Raw genomic sequence first — 27,969 nt, forward strand, 5'->3', positions numbered from 1 at the left:
ATTTTATAAGCTATACATTGATCAACTTGTTTAGTGCTTTTCTCCTTGCCATCATATAGAAAGAAGTACCACCATGTAGAATGCCACATAGGAGGTGTTGGATTTCTTTGAAACGAAGCAGCTCCAAAACAAAGAAAAACGATCAAGGTAAGTAAAAGTATCAAAACTTCTTTTCTGAATTGTTAACACCAAATAATGTATTTAATACAATAATCGCTATGAAGGTACCAACCCATAATCTATTTCCATCAAGCAGAAGTAGGCTTATCTATTGATCTGTTTTCTTATATTTCCTTGTCTCGGCTTTGAAGTTTCTGTATTAAAAATGTCTTTTCCTAGACCTATTTCAATATATTTTATATAGAAATGAATCATACCATATAATTAAACCTAATGCCACCTTCCCTGTCAAAATGTCTTAGTTTTAAAGTTTATTTTCCATCGAAGATAATAATAAGGTGCATCAGATTGCAGATTTTAGCATTTCATGGTGGTGATCACGTATTCATAAAATGGTAAATTTTGCCTTGAATTCTCACTTTATTTACTCGTAGGCAAACATGTACATGCATAAATTAGAAAAGCTTTGGATTAAATGCCAAGAAGACAATAAATTTTTTTCAAAAGAATCGAGGAGAACAAATGGTCATATTTGAAGTGACAGATTATTCTTCATTCCTGCTTTGATATTACAAAGTTATGATTTAGAATAATAGGTTAGGACATGGACATTGCTTTTTTATTTTCATCGTTATCAAGAACCAAGACACCTATAGCTAGTCCTTTCCTTTTACTTGTTTATAATCCTTTACATATCTTCGATATCTTGAGTGACTATCTTAGTACAAAAACTACTTTTATTACACGTACAATAGCTTGATCACCTGCGTTTGTTTTGGTTAGGTTATGTTAATTTTTTTCTTTTTTTTGTGGGGGGGGGGGGGGGGGGGGGGGGGAGTATTCTGTCTGTTGCCTTTTCTTATTTTGTTTCCGGTATTTTATTTCTTACACAGTGTTATTTTTCAGTGATTACATTGATAACGAATTTGACCTTCCAGCCAGAGGAATAGGAAGACGTAAAATAAAATTCTGAGACATATTTGTGATATTAGGTTATTGTCGGTGCGGTCGAAAGAATGAATCCAAAATTCCTCCAACAAAACGTTTTGGAATGGAACTTAAGGAGTTTAAAGATCATACAGAAACTGATTGTTTTAAGATTATTAGTTTTAACAACTCCTAGGCATCATTCAAAGTAACAATTAGCAAAATGTATGAAAAATGTGTTTTCTTCAAATGAATACTGATAAAAAAAAACAATATGAATAAAAATCAAACTCACAAATAGATCCGACACCTGAATTCTACGTGCTCACATGTATAAACTCTACAGTTAGGTGTCTTAGATTGTCAACTACAAAATTACACAATCAATAGATACAACAACTGGAGGTCAGATGCGGATTTAGGGAGCAGGGTGCCCGGGCCCCCCTTTTGTGGGAAAAAATTGGTTGCTTATTTAGGGAATCACTAAAGCATGACTAAGCTGCCCCCCCTCTTATAGCAATCATTGCCCCCCCCCCCCCCCCCCTTTTATGAAAATTTCTAGATCCGCCACTGGAGGTTCAACTGTATTAATTATGTTACAAAAAAAGGAAACGTATTCTAATATTAAAATCACGTGGCTTATTTCGTAAATGAGATGTTAAATGAAGGCTTTAATTGGATATTCCTGACTTTTAATACATAATTCATACAAAATTTATTTAATAACGCCATGTATCGACAATGTCTCATTTGTTTTAATGTCTTTAATGATTGTCTCACCACCGTGAGATACTATATATGACATTAGGGTTTAGTTCATTTCGATTTAAAATATACGAAAACGTGACGTCGCCGAAAAGGGACTTGCATTAGAATTCTCAAAATTTGCGAAACGGATAACTTACTTAAAACAGAGCACTGGGAGACGTCTGCTTCTGCAAGGTGGGAAAAATATGGGTTGATACCTCCCGTGCAGTGCATTATTTAGTCCAAACAATTTTGAAAACAGAATTTTACTATTCTTAATGGCATTGATCGATATGTTAGTTTAATCGAAGACAACACCCGACAAGTGCCGTTCTTCGTGATGATAACCCTATGACCACTTTCCGTGGTGCTAAAATTTATTTTTATTTTCAGTACTAATTTTTTCAGTAATGTTTTTTCAGTGAAATTCTTTGCTGTATGAAAATAACAATTCATATACCAAGACTTTAACCAAAGAGGTTTAATATGACAATTGCAATAACATTTTTTTTTGCTTTTCACTTCAAATCTCATCATTTTTTATAATAAATTTGGAAAGAAAGTATTTAAAATATGTAAATATATCACAATAAACTTAATTTTGTTTATTTTAAAGAAGCAAATACAAATTTGGTTAAAATAATACTTTTCAAGGGAGGTAACAAAGTTTAATTTTAATCTATTCAAGCAATATGCTGGATAAAGGAATCATTTGAACTGAGACTACTGTCAGTGTGTTATAGTAGTCTCAGATTTGAATAAGCAGAAATATATATTGTGAAAACTAAAAAAAAAAACCAATACCTCTCTACTTAATTATCACATTATTTCCAAGTTACTCTTTATTCTATATGTATATATATGTCTCTATTCTTTTGTGTCCCATTATTCTCTATTCTTTTATCTGTATTGAGATTGATCAGAAAGTAGGAGCGTTATTTGGATGTTTTGACATTAGCTGTTCCCATGACAAGTGAATAACAAAACAGATTATTGATCATTTATATCAACTTCACATCGTCTATTTACACGTAAGTGAAACCAAGTATCAGCAGAAATAACAAATTTTGGCAAATAAAAAAAGACATGATTTAGTAGCGAATCGTTTGCCCATCCGTATATTTTATGTACTAAGTAGTGATAAGTTATCAATTTTAATGTTGATAGATACTACTTTTATCAGAAGTTCAAAATATTGATACAAATGTGCATGATCTTGTATACTGTCATTCATCAAGTTATTTCAGAGCTGTATATATACCTTTTTTAAAAAGGTTTTCGATTCGTTCGTACACGTAACTTCAGTAAAAGCCATACTTTTTTTTTATTATTATAAGGGCATTTGTACAAATGTTAATCTTTCAACGCAAGGTAAGAGTTTTAGGGTCAGTTTAACACTTTCCTCTTGAAAAATAATAAAGCTGTACTTTTTGTGATGCCTCCATGTATTGAGTTGGTTTAAAATACAGTACACCCACAAATAGAGGTCGGTCAATTTAAAACGTATCCACTCATATCACATACGTTAACGTATCTGGAGATTATAATAAAACACAATGTTTGATCCCGAGTTTGTCTTTGTTGCGTATCAAAACTCTTTATTCTCTTCATTTCATGGAAACCTATAGCTAAAAAAGTTATACAGTTTTACTAGATTGGCAATGGTGATGTTTTGGGAAAAGGGGGGTTCTATCATAAGCTAACGTAGGCTTGTGAAAAAAACCTCACCAGATATGCGGCAATGGCACGAAGACAGTAAAAATTACCAAATGCAACACAGAAAAAAGACATACTATCATCTATGCATGAATGGCCATTGGGTTTCAATAGATTCAGATTCTTTATTAAGATAACTAATATTACATTAGTGTTCTCCATTACAAATCATATAATAATATACAAAACAACATTTCAAAGTTTCACATGTAATATATATATATTAAAGCAAATATTTGCAAATAGCAAAGTTCTACAAAGCGTTCTTTTTTACTTTCTCACACTTTTATTCATCAACTTGAAGTACTTTTCGTTTTGACATAATGGACTTGATATTAAGGGCCAAATAAATCACTACCGCGCCTACCTTTTGCAATGGTCTGTCACAGTTGTCTCCCCCTTTTTGTTATTTCATGCCTGTTTTGTGGTTTTTACCGGTACCGATAAGGAGCTGAGTTTGTTTCATTTCTTAATCTTACATTACCTTATATTTAGAAACGTACCATTTGGAAATCTTAAGTTTAATGACCTAAACTTCTTCTATATTTTGGGTGGCTCAAAATAAGGTGCACTCGATTCGGTTATGTTCCAGACGCGAGATAATTAAACTTGAACATTTATATTTGTTACCCACAAAGTGTCATGTACCTCGAAAGCGCATCTCCTACACATATTCAACGACATTTCGCTCAGGGTTAGTACGACATATTATTTTAGTATGTCCCCAGATACGTAAACGTTAACGCACCTGATACGATTGGATACGTTTTGAATTGACCGACCAATAGAGCATTTGCATTATTCACGTATTTGCTGGCGTATCCGTATCGACTTATAGTATAACACGTATATGAGGAAAGGATAAATTAAGCCAGGTTGGTCCCGATGAAGATATTTTTAATGCAAAACATACAATAAGAATAGTTAATCGTATATAAAAAGTCACATACCTATAATGCTAATAAACCCAATATAAGATTAAAAATGAACAAATTGGTTCTTCGGGCCGCAAGAGCTGCACACAAACAAACAACCCTACTTAAAGTATCCCAATGTTGTCTGTACAAAGTTCCACCAACTCTAAAAAGTTTGAGTAACTGAATAACATGCTCTACATAGACATAATACCTTCTCACAACACGGTTAAAATGTCTAAAACTTCGCCTACGGGCAAACGGACGTCGATTGATTTGAGCTGATTTTCACATTGTTTGATTTGCTTGAGAAAATATTTCTCTTCACTAGTGAAATATCTGTTCTCGGCAAATGATTGGTCGAAATTTAATTATGACGTCATATTTTCTTCGTTTCTCCTGAATTTGCTATAGTGATGTTATGAAAAAAGGCGACTATACCTGATGATGTCACATATAAAGACCACAACTTTCTGGAAATCTTTGAAAGGGAAGGATATAAAGGTCAGAAGAGAAACCGATTCCAACACTATAACTCGTGTATTACGATATTTCTCCACTCTCAACAGTTAAATTTTAATAATTCAAAGAGCCTCGCGCTTTAAATAGCAAAACTTTACTTTCTAGAGATGATAAATATCGTAACACACTGGTTGCGGTGTTAAAAAAAATATATAAGCACGCACACGAAATTGCACAACATGACTATATAGTATCATTATCAAACTATAGGGATATCTACCACATTGGTTTCATAGGAACAAGTATAAGGCATTTGTACCAGAAAAGCACCAAAAAAATCAGCCCATGTAATGTATAAAAAGACATTGCTTGTACACAAAAGAAAAAAGCAAGTGGTAAAAATTAATTTAGATAATAAGGGAACGAAGACATTAAAAACTTAACAATTATAATTCACCGCACGATCTCCAGTGTTTATGGACCAGTAAAAAAAAACCCTCCGTTCTGACGGGCCAACCATGGCAATTTAAAAGAATTTCAAACACGATTGAGTTGTAATGATTAATTGACGAACAGTCCAATGGCTATTCCATGGCTTACACCCAACAAGGTGGTGGTAATGGGGGTACCCGTATTTTTAGCGCAACTATCCTGAAAGGCCAAATGAGATTTTCTCATCACTTGGCGTCCGTCGTCGTCCGTCGTCATCGTCGTCCGTTAACTTTTACAAATCTTTTCTCCTCTGAAACTACTGATACAAAGTTAACAAAAATTGGCCAATCATCATTCGGGTATGTAGTTTAAAAAATGTGTCCGACGACCCCGCCTGCCAACCAACATGGCCGTCATGGCAAAAATAGAACATAGGGGGGTAAATGCAATTTTTGGCTTACATATCTGAAACTAAAGCATTTGGAGTAAATTTCAAAGGATTAAAATGTTCATCAAGTTAAGATCTATATTCCCTGAAATTTTTAGACGAATCAGACAATCTGTTGTTGGGTTGCTGCCCCTTAATTAGTAATTTTAAGGAAATTTTGCAGTTTTTGGTTATTATCTTGAATATTTTTATAGATAGAGAGAAACTGTAAACAGCAATAATGTAAAGCAATGTTAGATCTACAAATAAGTCAACAGGGTCAAAATGGAGTTATTACCCTTTATAGTCAATTTTTAACAATTTTTTGTAAAATTTTGTAATCTTTTACAAAAATCTTTTTTCTGATACAACTGATACAAAATAAAACTTTCTTGGTCACAATCATCATTAGGCTATCTAGTTTAAAAAATTTGTCCGATAACCCCACCTACCATCCAACATGGCCGCCATGGCTAAAAATAGAACATAGGGGTTTACTATAGGAGTCTACGGGGAAATTGTTAAAAAAACAATTTCAAATAGTCACAACTTGAACACTAATTTAAATAATGATAAGGAGTCTTCGGTAACTTTTGTAAGACTTCACTTGGATAACATGCTTTTAATTTAACTACTGGGCCAAATTAACTCAAACCTGGTCTCAATCATTACTGGGGTATCTAATAATATTTATTTTGATTTTAACCTTACATGATTTCCAAAACCACAGTAAATAGAGGTGAGCGACACAGGCTCTTGAGAGCCTCTTGTTTCTGTTAAAGGGACGTCAGTCATAACATGTTGAAAATGTTTACTAAAACACTAGTTCACGCCTATATGGGGACCCTGGAGTGTGAAATGTTTTTATTTAAATGTCACGCTTTTAAAACTATGGTTTATTTTCAGACAAGAACTGGACGCCATAGTCGCCAAGGAAAGTGAAAACATCGCAAAGACAAATTCACAGCAAATATCAACAGGACCTATACCCAAGGTACTTCAGTTTAGATCCAGGTCTTTACAGGACTCACAGGTTTCTTACGGAGAACCGCATATCTCGCCTCTTCCTTCCTCGCCATCTCCGCTAACACCAACAACAATAGTGCAGCCCGACACAGATAATATGTCACCGGTATCCCCTGTACAACTCCTTGTCAACAGGCAGCCATTCTGGTCTCTGCCAGAAGATAGTCCTACTCATCTGAGACTCAACGCTAATCGTATCATTCCAGTATCCTCGCAGGTTTCTGTCCAAACTGATTCTAGAATCTGTACAACTTCATGTACCATTACCAGACCGTTGATAACACTTACTATGCCAACCGCTTCGTCTTTTCGTACCTCTGAACAGGTTCGTAGATCTTCCATGCCTGCACCAATATCTAATTCGCCTATAATACAATCTTTTTCTTCACATCTCAATTCGGGGAGCAACCCACCATTTACTGCAAGCCGAATTCCTCAAACAGTAACAGGTAACTAGACGTCCACTACTAGAAACCAGCCGTCTTTCATCTAACACAACCGGCCGCTAATTTCTCTTGTCCAGTCATCAACTTCTCAGAACACTTTTGGCATCCAGTCGTCTACCTCTCGAAATCACCAGTCTGGTCCTTGTATGCAGCCGTTCACTTCTCGCAACCCGCCGTCAACATCTATAAACCTAACGTCCACATCTCATAACCAACCATCCACATCTCATAACCAACCATCCACATCTCATAACCAACCATCCACATCTCACAACCCGCCGTCAACATCTCGCAACCCGCCGTCAACATCTCGCAAGTAGTCCTCCGCCTCTCTTAATCAGTCCTCTACATCTCACATCAGGCCACAACAACCATCGTCTCGCAGAATTCCAGCCCCGAGACACAATATCAACAAGAGAGTTCGCCGTCATTTAAGGGATCTAGATGGAGTCGCTCAGCCTGATCAGCAACATCAAGAATCCTCAGACGATGATGTGCGTCTTGAAATGGCAAGACGCATGGCCAGGTATATTGAAAGATCCCGCAAGATTTCCACTAGACAATTGATGCGGAAAAATGAAATTTTGAGGCACAAAATGTTGAAATATTTTTATAAACATCGACATGATATCTTTGGAATCTCTTCATCAGGCTCTTCCGATTCTGAGTCCATGGAATAATGTACATTGGTATTAAATATAACAAAATATACATTAAATGCTTGTTCAATTTAGTGGTAAGGGAACGAACATTTAACAGGTTGGAGTTTGTGTTCTTTCATTTGTTTAAAAAATATATAGAACACAGAATAAAGGATGCTGACAGGGGCGGATATTACGTCCGTGTGCCTCCTTTAAAACACTAATAAAATTGAGAATTGAAATGGGTAATATGTCAAAGAGACAACAACCGGACCAAACGGCAGAAAACAACCGAAGGCTACCAATGGGTCTTCAACGCAGCGAGAAAATCCAGCCCCCAGAGGTGGGCTTCAGCTGGCCCCTAAATAAAAATGTGTACTAGTTCAGTGAAAATGGGCGTCAACCTCGACTTCAAAACATATAAATGAACTAAAATTTCAAAAAAAAACATACAAGACTAACAAAGGTCAGAGGCTCCTGACTTGGGACATGCGGTGGGGTTAAACATGTTTTGATAGGTCTCAACCTCCCCCTATACCTCTAGCCAATGTAGAATAAAGAAACACACAGAAATAAGCACAATAAAACTCAGTGTAAAAGAATTCCGAATCCGATGTGAGAACAGGCAACAAAAGAAACTAAACAAAATGACAATGATACATATTAAAATTAACAAAGGACTACTAGCAGTTACTGATATGCCAGCTCCAGACCTCAATTAAATAATATTATTAAATGTTTTTCCTTTTTAAACTGAATAGCTGCAAAATATGAAGAATTTGATAAACGTATACTTAATTCCGAAAAAAAATGTATAGAATACACAAATGATGTTATAGAATAGCCACTTTTTTTTAAAGATAAAGCATACAAAAATGCAGCCCTACATACCCAAATCAATACCTTTGTGTCGTAAGAACTTCAAATAGCTGGAATTTAGGGGAAATACACACAGGAACAGATTTAGATATAAACTGTGGTAGTAAAGCAACAATCATAACTTGTATAGCAAGCAGTGGTGGATCCAGATTTTCTTTTAGAAAGGAGATGGGGATGGGGATAGTCTTGCTTAATTTTACGGTTTTATAGGCAGTTTGATAATGGGGCCCGGACCATATTCTGCCAAAATTCAATGAGAATTTTTAAATAAATCCTAGATAAGGGGGGACCGGGCCCCTTGTTCCCCCTCTTAACCCGCCTCTGGCAATAAACACACTTTTATTGATACATAATGTTCCTGTAAATTTTCGTAGGCAAGGTGTGTTCGATTTGATCCTTTCATTTTTGTATATAAAAAAGATACACTTATCACACACAGTTCTTAAATACGAAGCATGTATGTTCCTGATCTTATAAAAGCAATGACTATTTAGTGTTTTAACTATATATCATCAATATTTGGTTCATATTTTACATCTGTTCAGTTTTAATTGAGGTCGGGACTAAAACATTATATTATACAAATCTGCCCGATACGTATACGTCGATCCGTGCAAGTATATAGATACGTGATAAATGCAAATGCTCTTCTAGAGCATTTGCATTATTCACGTATCTGGATACGTACACGGATCGACGTATACGTATCCGGCAGATTTTTATGAAATAATGATTTAGCCCCGACCTCAATTAAAACTATATTAAAATTAAATGCATTATAAAATATCTTCATCGGACCACCTTGACTTAATTTATCCTTTCCTCATATACGTGTTATACGATACGTCGATACGGATACGCCAGCAAATACGTAAATAATGCAAATACTCTATTAATAAGTACAATACTTTTGATTTAATATTATTCAAGGGAAACACATTTTCGTGGTTTTCGTGGGTATAATTAAACCACAAATGTAAATGTTCAACAAATTAAACTTTCTATATATAGAGACTTTGGTAAAACCACAAAATAAAATTCAAAAATACAAATTCTCTTTAATGCACTATCTGTATTGGTTGATACTACCCTTATTTTTGTAACCCAGGTGTAGCATTATTGCCGGGTACATGGAAAAGAATTGTGTTCACATTGGAGTTACTGGCGTTGTTGAATTTGCTTTTATGTGTGAGATATTTCTCTGCGTTATAGGTCTCATTGTGACTTTTAAGTGAAGAACAACAATAAAAGCACTGAAGTAAGTAATGAAAATAATACGTTGAGATTTACAGAAAAAATAAAGCAGTTCAAATCATCAAAACAAAAGTGTTGGTCTAATTTTGGCACTCTCTTGAACTATACGAGATGAAAAGTATACATTGAAAATATTTTGTAACGATGTTCAATCTTTTCTCCGTATGTCCATGATAGACTCTGTTGGGAATATTGTGAGCGGCGTCACTAGTCAAATGGTTAAAGACGTTTAAAGTTGCAAAACGTAGCAGCTAGTCAAAAAATAATTTTTGTTTTACAATTTTTTCTAGCAAACTATACATTTGTTGTTTTTATTATGAACCAGATAATGTCTATGATGAATAAAATGGGATATGTGGGAGTGTCTGTTTCTTTTGTTCACACATTGTTGTCAATATAATCGAATTTTATGCGACTGTCATACAAGTGAGGGGTTTAGTTAGCTATAAAACCAGGTTAATCCACCATTTTCGACATAAGGAAATGCCTGTACCAAGTCAGGAATATGACAGTTGTTTTCCATTCGTTTGATGTCTTTGAGCTTTTTATTTTGTCATTTCATGAGGGACTTTCCGATTTGAATTTTCCTTGGAGTTCGGTATTTTTGTTATTTTATTTTTTGTTTTACGCCTATGATACAGTAACCCAACTGCAAAACTAACCAAACGATAAAAAGAGAAGGCACCAGCACCATACAGTCTTTAACCCTCCACGGGACAAAATGTTAACATGGAAAACAGTTAAAACTTTCTTTTTTAATATATTTAGATATATGAAAGATCACAATTTCTAATTAGAACTAGGTCGATATAATATTCATTTTTATCAATTATTATTAGGAATGACTAAAAATGATTATGTGTTTGTCATATTGTATAAATGCATTGTGTAGTATCACTTAACACGTTTCAACTTTTTTCTTTTATGCAATAAATTTTCAATGATATCAGAAAAAGCTCTGAGAAATTGTACATTATTAAATGTGTTTGAAAAAACTAATTTATACACGTGTTGGTACACGTACATTTAAACTGTGTACAACCCTATTTTTGACCCAACAAGAAAGGAAATCGTCGTTCTTAATATCAGAGAATAAGATGTTTGAAGATGAATATTGGCAGCAGAATTTAAATTCTGAAATAAAAAAAAGTAACGTTTTGTCTTGGATTCATGATATTTTATTAGTTGTTATTAGCTTGGAACTAGCTTCCAGTAAATGCGAGTACTCACAGATCGTTCTCTGTGTCTTTAGTGTTTATGTTACTTTATTATTTTGCTTTGTATCGATCTGATGTGTCAAGTACTTTTCAACTGATTTTTATAGTCTGTTCTTCTTTGTTGTGCTGTTACACCACTCCCCAGGTTAAGGCGAGGAGAGAGTTGGGAGCCCGCAAACATACTCAGGGGCGTAGCTACCCGGAGGCACGGCAGCACGTGCATCCACGTCGTTTTCACAAAAAAAAAAACAAAACAAAAAAAAACAGAGAGATTTAGGGACAAAGTTAACATATAGGAATTGGTCTTTCTATGTATGCATTTTAAAAACTACATAAAGAATAAAAGCAAGAAGAATACACATGCAGCGGAATTTTTAATCCTGTAAGACATGTATGTGTACGATAAATACATACAACTGGGGTAAACGTAGTGGAACTTTTTATTTTACAGGCATTGTTTAGAAAATACCAGCCACATAGTTGTCGGTACCACAACCATACCGTATACTCGCTTTGAGTGCAAAAAAAAAAACATAATCCCTTTAGGGTTAAACAAAAAACTTGAAAATAAATTATGTTCCGCTTTGCCAAAAGCACACATCTTACTAGAACGAAGACCCTTCAACTCGTATCGATTCGGGAATAATGACTGTTACCCTGTGAACTAGTTCAAAATGGACTAAGTATGTAGGTCTTGACAACACGAATAGTTTCGTTTTCACATCACGTCAACGTATTCTCGTCCTGCGTGCATGTAATATTTGCTACCGGACATTTATAACCATTCAATCAATCAATAGTTTCTGTATACTAGTAGATGAGAAGTTGGAACTGCTGTAATTATAAAAAAAAGTACACATTTTCCAGTACATGTTTTACGTTTTTATTTATTTTACTAAAAAAAAAACACATCTTGTATATAGATTCGATAATTCGAAGTCATTTCTATATGTGCCGGCTATACGAATGGTGGATTGTAAAAGCATTTAAATAAATTGTTAATTCTAACTCATTTTACTGGACTATTAGGTCATTCAATTTTAAAAAGAATTTTCTGTCCGAGTCGGACACTAAACTGCTGATTCTTATTCGAAAGATACACCAAACTTTTAATACACGTATCTTCACTGTTATCATCTAGATATTGCCACAAAATTGGTCGAACGCATATGTATTTGTTAATTAGCTGGCTAATTAACAAACGCAGATCATGAAAAAGAGTACCATTCCCTCTGAAAAAGTTCATTAATTTCAACTTCGAAAATTCCTAACTGCGTAAAATTAGAAATTTCCATCTCTCTCTTGTAGTATTTACCCACAAAATTTTTAAACATCTAAATACATATGTTAAGCAAAATATTGGAGAATATGTCCACCAAGTATTTGGAATCCAATGATGTTTATGTTACAGAACCTCTAGTCCAAATAATTATGACGTCTTGAAATGCTATTATATTTTTTTTCTTTGACGCCTTAGGAAGGCGTCAAAGCCTAAGGCGTCAAAGCAAAAATTTTAAATAGCCTTCCAAGACGTCATAATTATTTGGACTACAGAAACTCCACATATAGTATTGTGTTTATGTTTATTGTTTGTTTTTTTAAATCTACTTTGCTCAATACAAATACTAGCATATGGAACAAATCTCCGTGATTTTAAAAGCTTTCAGTAAAAAAAACGCAAACGACAGTATTAAGTCTTCATTCGACTCGAAGTTAAACAAATAGTTGATTAAAAAACCACAACAAAAATGTCCAAGTTTAATTTCGGTTGTGATTGTTTTGAAACGCTATAAATGCGGAGCTTCCGGGGGGCTTCGTCCCCCTGGCCCCCTTACCAGGGCTTTGCCCTGGGCCTACTGAGGGCCTTAGGCGGCCAAAAGATAGTGTCAATTGCTTCTTGCTCTTTGTACTCGGTTACCCCCAGACCCCTCGCCCTTTAGTTTGTGATTCCACTTCATTAAGAAGGTAGCTACGCCCCTGATACTTAATTAACCCTGACATATTCTGTATTTACCTGTCCCAAGTCTAGAGTTTGTGATACAGTGGCTGTCGTTTGTTACTGTATATCATATTATTTTTTTCGGCAATCGCTTATCTTGAACATAAATCAGGCCGTTATTTTCTCATTTGCATTGTTTTACATGTAATTTGTCGGAGCCTTTTATAGCTATCTCAGAGGTATGAGTTGTGTTTGTTGCTGAAGGCCGTACGGCGACCTATATTGTTGCTAACATCTACATCGTTAAGTCTCGGGTGGATAGTTGTCTCATTGGCAATCATACCGCATCTTCTTATTATATATTACTATGGGCTTTCGTAGGTCCTTTTGTGTTCCAAATAAAACTACTTAAAAAAAATGCATTTGAAATGCATTAATATATTATCCTCGTGATTTCTTAATACATGAGTTGTCTTAATGACACTCTTCTTACATCTTTTTTTTACTACCTGTAAAGTCTATGTTATATAGGCACCTAAGTTTTAATATTATATTTATATTGTGTCATATATCAAACTTCTTCGTTCAGTGTATGTTTACTTATTTTTTTTCAAATGTCTATTTAATCGAGTTAAGCCATTTCAATTGATATTTTATAGTGTGTCTTTTTATGTTGTAATGTTACACTACTGTCTCAGGTTAGAGTGAAGGTTGGTGCCTGTTAAAATATTTAAACCCGCTGCATTTTATGCATCTGTTCTAGATCAGGAGCCTGTTGTTCAGTGGTTGTCGTTTGTTGGTGTGGTTCATAGGTGTTTCTCGTTTTTTTTTTTATATAGATTAGACCGTTGGTTTTCCTGTTTGAATTGTTTTACACAAGTCATTTTGGGGCCTTTTATAGCTTACTGTTCGGTGTGAGCCAATGTTCCGTGTTGAAGGCCGTACTTTGACCTATAATTGTTTACTTTTTTACATTGTGACTTGGATGGATAGTTATCTCATTGGCACTCATACCACATCTTCTAATTTATATCTATAGTTAATATCTTAAATTTACTGTAGGCGAATTATTTTCTCGAGCGATGTATTTTCGCGATAACAAGATCAATGTAAATATGTGAAGGTTATATCTACTCGTATGGGAACAAAACAACAACATTATAAAATGGCGACAATATATTGCCTCGAAATAGGATACTAGTAGAATGGGTTAAACGCGAAAACAAACGTATCGGCGAAAACAATTTTTTTAACAGTATTTCAATAGTTGTATAATGTCTGTTTATTTTGTTAATTACTCTTCCATCATTCACAACAGGAATCCCATAACTGAACCATGTCGAACATAAACTAAATCATGACACTACTGAAATAAAACCATGACACCGTTTTTTCAGTAATCTTAATTTGTGTTCAAATGTAGCTATTTTTCGGAATAATTGACGGCAGTTTTATATTATAACGAAAAATGTGATGTAACAGGCAGTAAACAAATCACTTTTTTTATGCATGAGAAACGAATAAACAACTTTTAGATTTTGACATACGCAAGCATTATTCTGTGTCAGAGTATTAACTATATGATACAAATTTGAATGTACTCACATATTAGCTATAATAGACAAAGATACTTACCAGCTTGAATTTATGTTCAGAAGTTCCTTAAGCAAAAAATCCGAATGTTTATATTTTGTCATTGTTTGTCATTAAAAACACTTAACACAATCATGTCCAACTTATGTTACTAAACGCTCATCGATATGGCGATTTTACTACCCATGATGGTACAGGCGCTTGGGGCCATGAACCCCTTTTTCTTTCTTTATTCAAGGTGTTTAAATTCTTGTAATATTTCAACTTATTTTCAGCTATTGAATGTGATTTTGTTTTTATCCATTAGATATTACAATATATATATAACAAGCATTCTGAGAGGATTGTATTAGTCCCCTACCGGTTAAAATTTCATTATACTGGATCAAAATGCTATACTTGATCTATAACTTGTCATGGTGTTACTTATATAACAAATATCAAGTCAATATCTCCAAGCATGATGAAATAAAATGCTCCGCTGGGGCGCAGCTTGATACGACCGCAGAGGTCGAACCCTGAACAGTTGGGGCAAGTATGGACACAACATTCAAGCTTGATACAGCACTGAATTTGGATTGTAATTAAATATTTGACACAGCATAGGTTTCTGACACAGAATGAAAGTGGTCTAAGAACTTAAAAAATTTTAATTTACCTATTCAAACCAAATCATTATTATCTGCTTTTATATATAAATCAGAAGTAACCAATTTAAAATGGAAAATTTTAAAGAAAAAAAAATCCCCCCCCCCAAATTTGTTGAACCCCCTTATGATTCATCACCCCCAAACTCAATCCCAGCCTTCCCTTTGTGGTATGGTACCTTGCAGTACAATTTCAGAGAAATCCATAAACTTTTTTGCCCCTTTTTGGCCACAAATTCCTAAACTTTTTGGGCAAATACCCCCAAACTCAATTCCAGCTTTCCCTTTGTGATATGGAACCTTGTAGTACAATTTCATAAAGATCCATACACTTACACACAAGTTATTGTCATAAAACTAGAAAAATGCTTGTTTTTTGCCCCTTTTTGGCCCCTAATTCCTAAAATTTGGAGGCAATTACCCCCAAAATCAATCCCAGCATTCCCTTTGTGATATGGAACCTTGTGTTACAATGTCAGAGAGATCCATAGATTTACACACAAGTTATTGTCATGAAACTAGAAAAATGCTTGTTTTTAGCCCCTTTTTGGCCCCTAATTCCTAAAATTTGGAGGCAATTACCTTCAAAATCAATCCCAGCATTCCCTTTGTGATATGGAACCTTGTGGTACAATGTCAGAGAGATCCATACACTTACACACAAGTTATGTCTGGAAGTAACAAAAATGCTTATTTTTGGCCCCTTTTGGCCCCTAATTCCTTAACTGTTGGTACCATAACCCCCAAAATCAATCCCCACCTTCCTTTTGTGGTATTGAACCTTATGGTAAAATTTCATTGAGATCCACTCACTTAAACTAAAGTTAGAGTGCGAAAACTAATGTGTCTTCGGACGACGACGACGCCGGACGACGACGACGACGACGACGACGACGACGACGACGCCAACGTCATACCAATATACGACCAAAAAAATTTTTTTGCGGTCGTATAAAAAGGTGTGGAAACTGACTATTTCAGTGAATTTTCCAAGTCCAAGGACCATAACTCTGCACAAAATCATCAGACCGGAACACAATTTGTACTTGATCTGTAACTTGTCATTATAAAACTACATACCAATTATCAAATCAATATCTTCATGCATGACAAAAACAAGGGTGGAAAACTGATTATTTGGGTGAATTTTCTAAGTCCAAGGACCATAACTCTGGACAAAATCATCAGATCGGAACAAAATTCGAACTTGATCTTTAACTTGTCATGATAACACTATATACCAATTATCAAATCAATATCTTCAAGCGCGAAGAAAAAAATGTGGAAAACTAAATTGCCGGACTGACGGACAGACAGACAGACGGACAGAGTGCAAACCTAAAGTCCCCTTCGACTTCGTCGGTAGGGGACTAAATATACACTAACAATTTTTATACGTGCTGCATAACCTCTTTTCCATAGAGGTGCAGCATGTGTTAAAAAGTAAAATGCACAAAGCACCTTTGATACATGGTCGTATACATAGCTGCGAATGTTTGCTTTACTCCTATACTTGAGCTATAATATTCAAGTGAACAGATTATCTTTATATCTTCGATCCTTAAGTGATGTTTAAGACATTACAACCTCTATTCGTATTATATTTGTATTTGAGAAAGAGGAAAACATTTTTTTTGAAATTGGAGTAAAATAAACATTATGTCAAATTTAAAGGCTAAAGTTCAATAGAACTAAAGATCTAATGATGTAAACTAGAAAACTTTTCAAATATATTGACAAATTTCAAATTTTACATTGACTGCTAAGAACTCCTCCAATTGTACAACTTATTTTTCTGCTTCCTCTGGTATATTTCTATTTTGCATGCATGTGGGTATTTAATATATATCTTGCATTTTGCAGATAAAACGATCTTTAATGCTTACTAGGATATGTTATTTTCGAGTTTTAGGCATGTATAGTTAAGAAATCAAAACTATCTTAATTCAAACATGCAAAATTGCATACACAGCAACTTATATTGAATGTGAATCAAATATTATAAGTGACAATGCTTATCTCTGTGTTTCGACAGTTTTAGGTCTATAAACTGGGACTTCAGATTTTAGAAGTGGTTTATGTCCCATGATAATATCCGATGCTTTCTCGGCAATCATTATTGTGGGTCCATTTAAATTTCCGCTTATCATTGCAGGCATGATGGATGCATCTACTACTCGTAATCCATCTAAACCAAAAACCTTAGTTTGTGTATCAACCACTGCCATTTCGTCTGAGGACTGTCCCATTTTACAAGTACAGGAAGGATGATAGTTGGTATCAGCCGTTCTTCTAACGTATTCGTCAATCTCAGCATCACTTTGAACATTTTTGCCAGGATTAATTTCATCTCCGACAAATGGTTCAAACGCCTTCTGTTGGAATATCTCCCGAGATAGTCTTACAGATGCCCTCATGTCTTCAATATCTTCCTGAGTTGATAAATAATTTGCAACAATTTTAGGATGATCCTTATAGTTTTTTGTTTTTAGTGAAACATATCCTCGACTGGTTGGTCTCATGGTTCCAACATGAATCTGACAGGCGTGTCTGTCCAACATCTTCCTACCATGATCATCCACACCTGTAGGAACAAAATGGAATTGGATATCTGGATGTGTTACGCCTGGTTTACTGCGAATGAAACCACCAGATTCAAAATGAGCAGTAGCTGCATCCCCGGAGTAGGTCAGAAACCATTGTAATCCAGCCGTAATCATGTTGTGGGGATATTTCCACTGATATTTATAAAGTGATATTGGCTGTCTCAATTCATATTGTACACGTACATCTAAGTGATCTTGGAGATTTTGTCCTACTCCTGGCAAATGTTGGATCACTGGTATTTCAAGTTTTCTCAATTCGTTTTCGTTTCCAACTCCAGAAAGCATTAACAGCTGAGGTGAATTGATAGCTCCTGCACTTAATATGACTTCTTTGTTTACGTAAACCTTTCTCGATTCCCCATTCTGTTCATATTCAATTCCTATTGCTCTTTGTTTTTCAAATAAAATTCTCTTAGTGAAAGCCTCGACCTCTGTCGTTAGGTTTTCCCGCCTAAGTGCCGGTCTTAGATAAGCAGAAGCAGAACTCCAACGTCTACCATAGTGAATTGTCATGTCCATCCACCCAACCCCTTCTTGCTGGTACCCATTCATATCTTCAGTTAAAGGATACCCAGCCTGTGTGCCTGCGTCAATGAACGCTTGAAACAGTGGATTTTTAGATATACCACGACTTACATGCAGAGGCCCCTTTCCACCTCTGTAATCATTCCCACCAAGTTGATGGCATTGTGCCTTCCGGAAATACGGCAAACAATCAGAATACGACCATGACTCTGCTCCTAACGTTTCCCAATTATCATAATCTAATGCATTTCCTCTTATATACACCATGGCATTAAGGGATGACGATCCGCCCCATACCCTTCCTCTAGGCCAGTACATTACACGGTTATTCGTACCGGGCTCTGGTTCTGTACTGTAGTACCAGTTATATGTGTCGTCATAAAGATTGTACATTAATGCAGCGGGCATATGTATTTTCCAAGAGTTATCTTTGGGACCAGCTTCTAAAAGCAGTACTTTATTGTCTTTGTTTTCTGAAAGTCGGTTTGCTAGAACACACCCCGCAGAGCCAGCACCAACAATCACGTAATCATAAGTATTGCTATCAGAATATGTACTGTACTTTTTACTTGCGAATCCAGAAAAAGAATTCAGATAACCTATTGGGTATTTTGGAGCATATGTAGAAAATTTTTGTTTCCTTATTACATTTGAGTCACAGAAATTATTTTCTTTTACTTGATGTGCGTATCGATTCTTGTTCTCTGGAATGTCCATAATTAAAGGAAATATACCATCTATATCATCAATCAGATGGTCAGAACCATGTAGATCCTCCTTTTTACCGACACCACTCAAAACACCTATCATCAAACCAAGTTTAGCGGATTGTGACATTTGCACATCAGCTTTCGTATCGCCAACCATCACAGTCTTAAGTGGATCAACGTTAAGTTCCTTGCATATTCTTAGCGCATTGTCAGGAGCAGGTTTAGGCACACTGTCGTGGTCATTACCACACATCAACCGGCTTATATATCTATCGAGGTCAAGTTCTGTAAGAACCGCTTCGGTTCCTTCTCTGTTGTCAGAAGTGCATACTGCTACCTTGATCCCATTGTCGATTAAAGTTTCAAATACCAATTTTGGGTTTCCAACAGGCTTCAAATATTTCTTGTGTTCACCTTCTGTCCAAATATCATCGATTATTTTTCTTGATTCTTGTTCTGGTACTCCATGGCTATTCAAAAGTTTGACGAGTTCAATTTTGGAATGCAATGCTGTTCCTTCGGCGAACAACCCCGGAAGCATTTTGTCTGAAACTGGACAGAAACCAATGGTCTTAAAAATTTTATCATCTATGTCCAATCCAGTTGCTTTTTGTACTCTGAAAAAGAGAAAAAAGAAAAAGAAAAAAGCAATCGATTTAAAAAAATAGTCAAGTACAATGAAGCAGATAATAGAATCAAACCTTCAGGCGCTAGATGCAAGGAAACTATTTTTATATGTATCTGTTATATTTAACACACATAAAGAAAGAAAAAAAGAAAAGGAGAGTCTATGCCCAAAACGACTGTGGACTCAACACAAAAGGATAAAACTGTGATTTTCAAATGGTCCAATGCAGGGTTTTAATATTAATTTGTTTAACTGCCATCATTTCGTCGGATTTTCGTTGTTATATTCGCTGCATATCCGTTTTTGATTTATTACAGACGTGTTAACTATTTTGAACGGTATAAACAGTTTATCAGTTTAATGTTAATCCGACCGTCATAACGAGTTGAACATCTCTTCTAAGCAAAACTATCGAAGTTAAACATATTGTACATACTTTACAGCGAGTTCCCTCGACCATGGTGCCCACATTGTATGAAAACAGATAATTGTTCCATCTTTGTCAAATATAACTAGTTCTGTGTCTGTTAACCTTTTGCCAGTAGAAATGCCCCTGTGTGACCGTTTGATGCACCTTTCAATTGATAGCATACTGGGAATAACATTGTGTCCTGCAAAACATCATTATTTGGAGTTTTCAGTCTTACGAGGAATTCAGCATTTTTTTTTACAAAGATGAGTAAGTCAGAAAAATATATATGGATCAAAGTCAATACAAACTTCAAGAAATTAAAAAAATAAGTTACTGATCACATTACCTGTCAGAAATCATCAAGTTTGAAATCAATTTTGACATCATTGTGTCGTAAAATATCTTCAAATTTATATAAAAATATTTAACAAAGAAAATAAGATATCTCATAAAGTATACAAGATATATTTCATAAACTTTATAAGATATCTTTCTATTCTTATTTTAAGAGATATTTAAAGAAATATGAAAGACATCTCATAAAGTATATAAACTATCTTAAACTTTATGAAACAGTTTATATAGGAACTTTTACTAGATATCTCATAAAAATAAACAAAATATCCCACAAACTTAAGGGCATGATATCGAAAAACAAAATAACAATGATCGCTCTCTTCAATACGAATATAAAAAGGCAAGTAAATCATTTATTTTTTTAATTTATATTTGCTTCAGGATCTTATATTAATTTGCCAATATCCGAATTTTCTAAGTTATATGATATCTTCTTCTTTTAAAGATATCCTATATATAACTTCATAAGATATCACAGAAACGAAGTATTTTACAAAGTTGTTATAAACAAATTACCTTAAAACATATAAGATATAAATATTATATTATATATATTATTTATTATATCTCTCATAAAGTTTATAAGATATCTCTTAAACATAAAAATAAGAAGATGTGGTAAAAACTATGATTGCTAGATTAGACAACTCTCCACAAGAGACCAAATGACACAGAAATTAACAACTATATGTCATCGTACGGCCTTCAACAATGAGTAAAACCCATACTGCATAGTCGGCTATAAAAGGCCCCGAAAGGAAAAATGTAAAACAATTCAAACGAGAAAACTAACGGTCTGATTTATGTACAAAATAATGAACGAAAAACAAATATAATATACAGCAACAAACGACAACCACTAAATCACTTATAAGCTTATAATTATATATAAGATACCTTATATATATATATAAATATGTGAGATACATATAAAAGAAAAGTAAATAAAATACCTTTCTATTTTTTAAATATCGAATGAAATATCAAAGATGTCTTCCAAATAACTTGAGATATCTTGAACGATTAATAAATATAAATGCAGCGTGTCATAGTTTTCTATAACTAGGTTAATTTGATTATTTTAGGTTTGTCATTACCTAATCTTTTTTTTTCAGATAATAACTGTAACGACTGTCGCATTTTTCAAATGTCATGATGATCAAAAACTTTACAAGTCAAGGTTAAACGTTCGAATCCGTCTGAATCATAACACTGAATGAATTTATTTTTACAAATTTAGACTTATTGTGTATAATTTTCAAACTTCAATTGCATTATACAATGTCTTTCCATATTAACAATATATGAATATTATTCATAGATCAATGCAAATTAAGCTTACCTCGTTTGCTGCATATGTCTTTTCTGAGAAATTTACTGAAACCGAGAAGCCTTCTGTGGAACAACATGGCTTTCAATAGTATGAAACCTCAATCTGCAATAAAATTGAAGTTAATTAAATCAAAGTAACGTGAAAAAGACAACTTTATATCTTTATGTATAATATGATTTTACCTAGATATCATGTACTGAACTAAATTTTTAGAGGAAAACGAATCTCTGAAACCACAAGCATTATGGTTCCTAAACGAACCCGTGTTTCTAACTAAAGGTTTTTTTACAAAGCCTTTTTTCTGAGAGTCCCTGTTTATGACTTTCTTTATGTTCGTCAGGTATTATACCTCCAAAAACGGAATATTTTCAATGCAAATCGAGAAAACACAGCGTTGCGAAGTTTTGCAAGCCTCCTGACTGGAGACTTGGTATAACAGCGGTTTAGATTAAGGTAATTTTATGTAATAAAAGTGAGCGCGATAACTATTTAGCAAGATGTTACATTACCTCTTTAGTGTAACATATATAGTGTTTTGCAAAAGTGGGCTAACTACTTCACTAACCTTTATGTAAAACATAGAGCATCCAAGAGTTCGCAGTTTTAAAACTGTGAACAAAATACAATTTTACGTAATGTTGTTTTTTATTTGAAAATTTGTAAAATGTATATTTAGAAAAAAGTAATTTCTTCTGTATTTGCGCTGCCGAAATTTTCCCTCACTCGTAAAGTTATGCAATCACATCTATATGATTCAAATATAAAACAATTCAGGGGCGTAGCTACCTTCTTAATGAAGTGGAATCACAAACTAAAGGGCGAGGGGTCTGGGGTTAACCGAGTACAAAGAGCAAGAAGCAATTGACACTATCTTTTGGCCGCCTAAGGCCCCCAGTAGGCCCAGGGCAAAGCCCTGGTAGGGGGGTCAGGGGGGCGAAGCCCCCCGGAAGCTCCGCATATATAGCGTTTCAAAACAATCACAACCGAAATTAAACTTGGACATTTTTGTTGTGGTTTTTTAATCAACTATTTGTTTAACTTCGAGTCGAATGAAGACTTAATACTGTCGTTTGCGTTTTTTTTACTGAAAGCTTTTAAAATCACGGAGATTTGTTCCATATGCTAGTATTTGTATTGAGCAAAGTAGATTTAAAAAAACAAACAATAAACATAAACACAATACTATATGTGGAGTTTCTGTAGTCCAAATAATTATGACGTCTTGGAAGGCTATTTAAAATTTTTGCTTTGACGCCTTAGGCTTTGACGCCTTAGGCTTTGACGCCTTCCTAAGGCATCAAAGAAAAAAAATATAATAGCATTTCAAGACGTCATAATTATTTGGACTAGAGGTTCTGTAACATAAACATCATTGGATTCCAAATACTTGGTGGACACATTCTCCAATATTTTGCTTAACATATGTATTTAGATGTTTAAAAATTTTGTGGGTAAACACTACAAGAGAGAGATGGAAATTTCTAATTTTACGCAGTTAGGAATTTTCGAAGTTGAAATTAATGAACTTTTTCAGAGGGAATGGTACTCTTTTTCATGATCTGCGTTTGTTAATTAGCCAGCTAATTAACAAATACATATGCGTTCGACCAATTTTGTGGCAATATCTAGATGATAACAGTGAAGATACGTGTATTAAAAGTTTGGTGTATCTTTCGAATAAGAATCAGCAGTTTAGTGTCCGACTCGGACAGAAAATTCTTTTTACAATTGAATGACCTAATAGTCCAGTAAAACGAGTTAGAATTAACAATTTATTTAAATGCTTTTACAATCAACCATTCGTATAGCCGGCCCATATAGAAATGACTTCGAATTATCGAATCTATATACAAGATGTGTTTTTTTTTTAGTAAAATAAATAAAAACGTAAAACATGTACTGGAAAATGTGTACCTTTTTTATAATTACAGCAGTTCCAACTTCTCATCTACTAGTATACAGAAACTATTGATTGATTGAATGGTTATTAATGTCCGGTAGCAAATATTACATGCACGCAGGACGAGAATACGTTGACGTTGACGTGATGTGAAAATGAAACTATGCGTGTTGTCAAGACCTACATACTTAGTCCATTTTGAACTAGTTCACAGGGTAACAGTCATTATTCCCGAATCGATACGAGTTGAAGGGTCTTCGTTCTGGTAAGATGTGTGCTTTTGGCAAAGCGGAAAATAATTTATTTTCAAGTTTTTTGTTTAACCCTAAAGGGATTATGTTTTTTTTTTGCACTCAAAGCGAGTATACGGTATGGTTGTGGTACCGACAACTATGTGGCTGGTATTTTCTAAACAATGCCTGTAAAATAAAAAGTTCCACTACGTTTACCCCAGTTGTATGTATTTATCGTACACATACATGTCTTACAGGATTAAAAATTCCGCTGCATGTGTATTCTTCTTGCTTTTATTCTTTATGTAGTTTTTAAAATGCATACATAGAAAGACCAATTCCTATATGTTAACTTTGTCCCTAAATCTCTCTGTTTTTTTTTTTTTTTTTTTTTTTTTTTTTTGTGAAAACGACGTGGATGCACATGCTGCCGTGCCTCCGGGTAGCTACGCCCCTGACAATGAAAATAAGATACATTTCAAACACGTTCTTCCTATTTTTCACATTAAATTATAAATATTTCAATCACATTCTTTTAATTTTCATTTAAATCGTATACAACAAATGCATATAAAACCAATACCATAATTTTATTGGGGTGTAAAAGCGTTGACCGAAGGACATTTTGTATGAAGCGCGTATATTTTCGAATGTTACATGTACTAGTCTAGATCTAGAGTGTCGGTTGTTTTGTATTCTTTTTAAGATATATTATGTTTTAAAGGAACAATTTTTTCATTGCATCAAATTGATAAAGTTTGTAAACTGTAAAGAGATCATTCCGATTAGTCGGAGGGTTTATATTCTAGAACAACAGAGCCTACTTCGATTCGTCCAACTCGGGTAACCCGAGTTACTCGAGTTGCAATCGAAGTACCCGAGCAATCATTTTACAACCCTCGAGTTAACTCGATATCAACCCTGCCCCTGGCCATGTTTAATCGAGTCGAGTTAAACGGCAAGATGGCGACGAAAGAGACGTGAGTGCTTTTCGAAAATATATTTTTTACGATTTAAACGGATTTTAGCCATTTTATGTGACAAAATAGAAGTTTAAGTGTTCAATTACAATAGTCACATTAAAACACCACAATATATATCTATTGTATTACATCAATGTCCATCAATTGTAAATATTCGCTAAAATATACACATGTGTACCTCCGTTATACTTTTCAGACGGGGGGGGGGGGGGGGGGGGGGGGGGGGGGGGGACAAGGTGACGTTTACTGTTCTTGTGTTCTGGGCGTTTTTTATTCATTGTTATCGGCTATTGTGAATATTTTTTTAGCTGTTAACTGTTATTGTCAGATTGCAAGAGGGGTGCGACCTCTTGAAGCACAATTTCAAAAGTAGTTTGACCGATGCGGAAACTGCTTCTGAAATCTTTCGTGGAAAATCTTGGTACAGTCTCCTCGGCAAAGTTTTGTATACGTGGCACATGGTCCCTGGGCAACAAAGTTGTCAATGATTGTATTAAGATTTTGTTAGAATCAATTATATACTGAATTGCCATCGTTTGTTCATCATCACTAAAAATATGGTTTAGTATCGTAAATTCATCCATGTTGTTAAGGTAAACGATGGACCTCGGAATAACTCTCCAGAGTTTTTGAATCGATTGATACGCTCTTGACGCATGCGCAATCATTCCTAAAAATTTAACTCGAGTAACCCGAGTTGGACGAATCGAAGTAGGCCCTGGAATTTACGATAACTTGTTACAGACAAAACGATTTTCGACATCTCTTTTTCCCGGGGATGGGGTCTCTTCCTATATAAAGGTATACACAGACTTGTCGCTGGTATGGCCTGGGTTACTTTTCCAGAATGTCAAATATGTCAATGGAGTGCAATTTCACGGAGATCATTATTATTGTATTTACCAATAGAAAGAAATTAATTTATATGTCAATGGGTCTTACATTTACTGCAAATGATCCCGCGTGCATGGGTATCATCTAAGATAATCTAATTAAGATCATGGCATGTGCAGATTGTATTTCTTGGGAAAATATGAATGAAATATGATTTTCCTACTTTAGAGATTTTCGCTAGAATCAATATATGAATTGGTGTGGTTTTTAAACCCAGTAGGACGTCTGTACCCAAATGTGTATGTTGAGACACCCCCTTTTTGCACGTACTATTTTTACTAATTTTGTGACAGGTCTTAACCGACAGTTTTGATGTTATTGAATGCTCAATTCCGTTTCGTTACATATGACTTAGAAATTCTTAATATTGTTTATTGAATATCGAATAACGGACTTTATATACATCATTTTATACGAATGATCTCGGGAATGATAAAGCGGTTTCAAATTCACACAGATTTCAAAATAAGTACTATTTTATAAGTGGTAAAACTGTCCTCCATACTGAAATGTGATTGTGTAATACAAGGATCTAATTCCTGTGTATAAAATGAGTATGTATGCTTAAAATTTGCTTATTTAATAAGCTTTAATAAGTTATTAAAGAAAATTTATAACTATATTATATTGAAGAAGAAAAAACAACATTACCTGTTAATCGATGACCGTTATTACACAACATAACGTTGGTTTATGTGTACTCTGTGCCGGTGTTTGTATAATAAAAAGTACGAAGGGCAAGATAGTTAAATTTTATTTATATAGATAAAATAAAGGTTTATTCTTGCTATTCTAAAATACAGGTTTATTCTTGCTATTCTAAAATACAGGTTTATTCTGGCTATTCTATCATCTTAAATATTATAGGTGGTAAAATATTAAAAAAAAACTTGTTAGCACATATCTAAAATAACTCCTTGTCCAATCAAATTGCTAGATTTTACCTTCCAAGTTTCATAGCACATACTTTTCCCGTGTGCTAATTAACTATGCTTGAATGACCACAAGGATAAAAGTTCATTGTTTTGAAATAAAGAGATGAAAAAAAAATAATTTTGGACGTAACACGTCTTCTGATTGGCTGTGTATACCTTTATATAGGAAGTTTTTTGTCTATCAGCTCATAGACTTAATTTTGTCATGTGACCGTGACGTGATCAACGTTTTTCCATGATTTACTTCTTTAAATAATAAGGAATGACTGTAATATTTTTTCTGTCTATTCCAAATAACCTAAAAAATGTGGTGCACACTTTTAAATAACTCGCTACGCGGGTTATTCAGTATGCACCACATTTTTGAATTTATTTCTTCATTAAAATAACAGAAAAAATATTAGTCATTCCTTAAATAAAATTTTGTAAAGTTAACAGAGCAACGTCATTTACAGATCTGGATTCATTTTTCTCATTGCTTCACAACGGTTCTATTGAACAAATGAGTTGCAAAGAAAAAGGAATCAACTGACTGACTGACTGTCTGACTGACTGACTGACTGAGACTGACTGACTGACTGACTGACTGACTGACTGACTGACTGACTGACTGACTGACCGACCGACTAACCGACTGACTGACTGACCGACTGACTCACTGACTCATTGACTCACTCACTCACACTCACACTCACACTCACACTCACACTCACACTCACACTCACACTCACACACTTACTTACTTACGCACTTACTTACTTTATGACTGAACTATTTTCTTTTTATAAAATTTAAGACAAATTAAAAAGAGAATATGTTTCGTTTCATAATGTTTTATTTTTCTCTTTTGAAATATGATGTTACTTTCTCGACTTTTAAAACCAGAGACAGACAAAGCGAGAGACAGACAAAGCGAAATCTGTTGATATCACACAGACATTTTATTGCAAAAGTTAAAGTATGAATTATAATAAATAACAAAAATTACCTAAAATATACCTGCAATACCCCATCAAGAAATTAAGGTTTTCATGTTTTATTGCATCTTTATATATTGCCAAACAAT

General features: G+C 34.4%; 1 protein-coding gene across 1 annotated transcript; it reads right to left on the reverse strand.

Annotated features, from left to right (window-relative positions):
* Window positions 1-17,328: 17,328 nt before the first annotated feature.
* LOC127724846 (choline dehydrogenase, mitochondrial-like) lies at window positions 17,329-26,698 on the reverse strand. The gene is made up of 4 exons (XM_052231862.1): window positions 26,620-26,698; window positions 21,968-22,060; window positions 20,293-20,467; window positions 17,329-19,845 (listed from the first exon to the last, which is right to left on the reverse strand). The coding sequence occupies exons 2-4, from the start codon at window positions 22,032-22,034 to the stop codon at window positions 17,403-17,405; spliced, it is 2,685 nt and encodes an 894-aa protein (XP_052087822.1). The 5' UTR covers window positions 22,035-22,060; window positions 26,620-26,698; the 3' UTR covers window positions 17,329-17,402.
* Window positions 26,699-27,969: the final 1,271 nt, after the last annotated feature.

The sequence above is a fragment of the Mytilus californianus genome, unplaced genomic scaffold (genome assembly GCF_021869535.1).
Source record: "Mytilus californianus isolate M0D057914Y unplaced genomic scaffold, xbMytCali1.0.p SCAF_1, whole genome shotgun sequence".
Lineage (NCBI taxonomy): Eukaryota > Metazoa > Mollusca > Bivalvia > Mytilida > Mytilidae > Mytilus > Mytilus californianus.

Bases quoted from the DNA above. Each gene is read 5' to 3' on its own strand.
- LOC127724846 (XM_052231862.1), bottom strand. From the start codon at position 22,034: ATGTTGTTCCACAGAAGGCTTCTCGGTTTCAGTAAATTTCTCAGAAAA. The intron at 20,468-21,967 runs GTAAGCTTAATT...GATGTTTTGCAG, and splicing joins AGACATATGCAGCAAACGAG to GACACAATGTTATTCCCAGT. The intron at 19,846-20,292 runs GTATGTACAATA...TCTCTTTTTCAG, and splicing joins TCGAGGGAACTCGCTGTAAA to AGTACAAAAAGCAACTGGAT.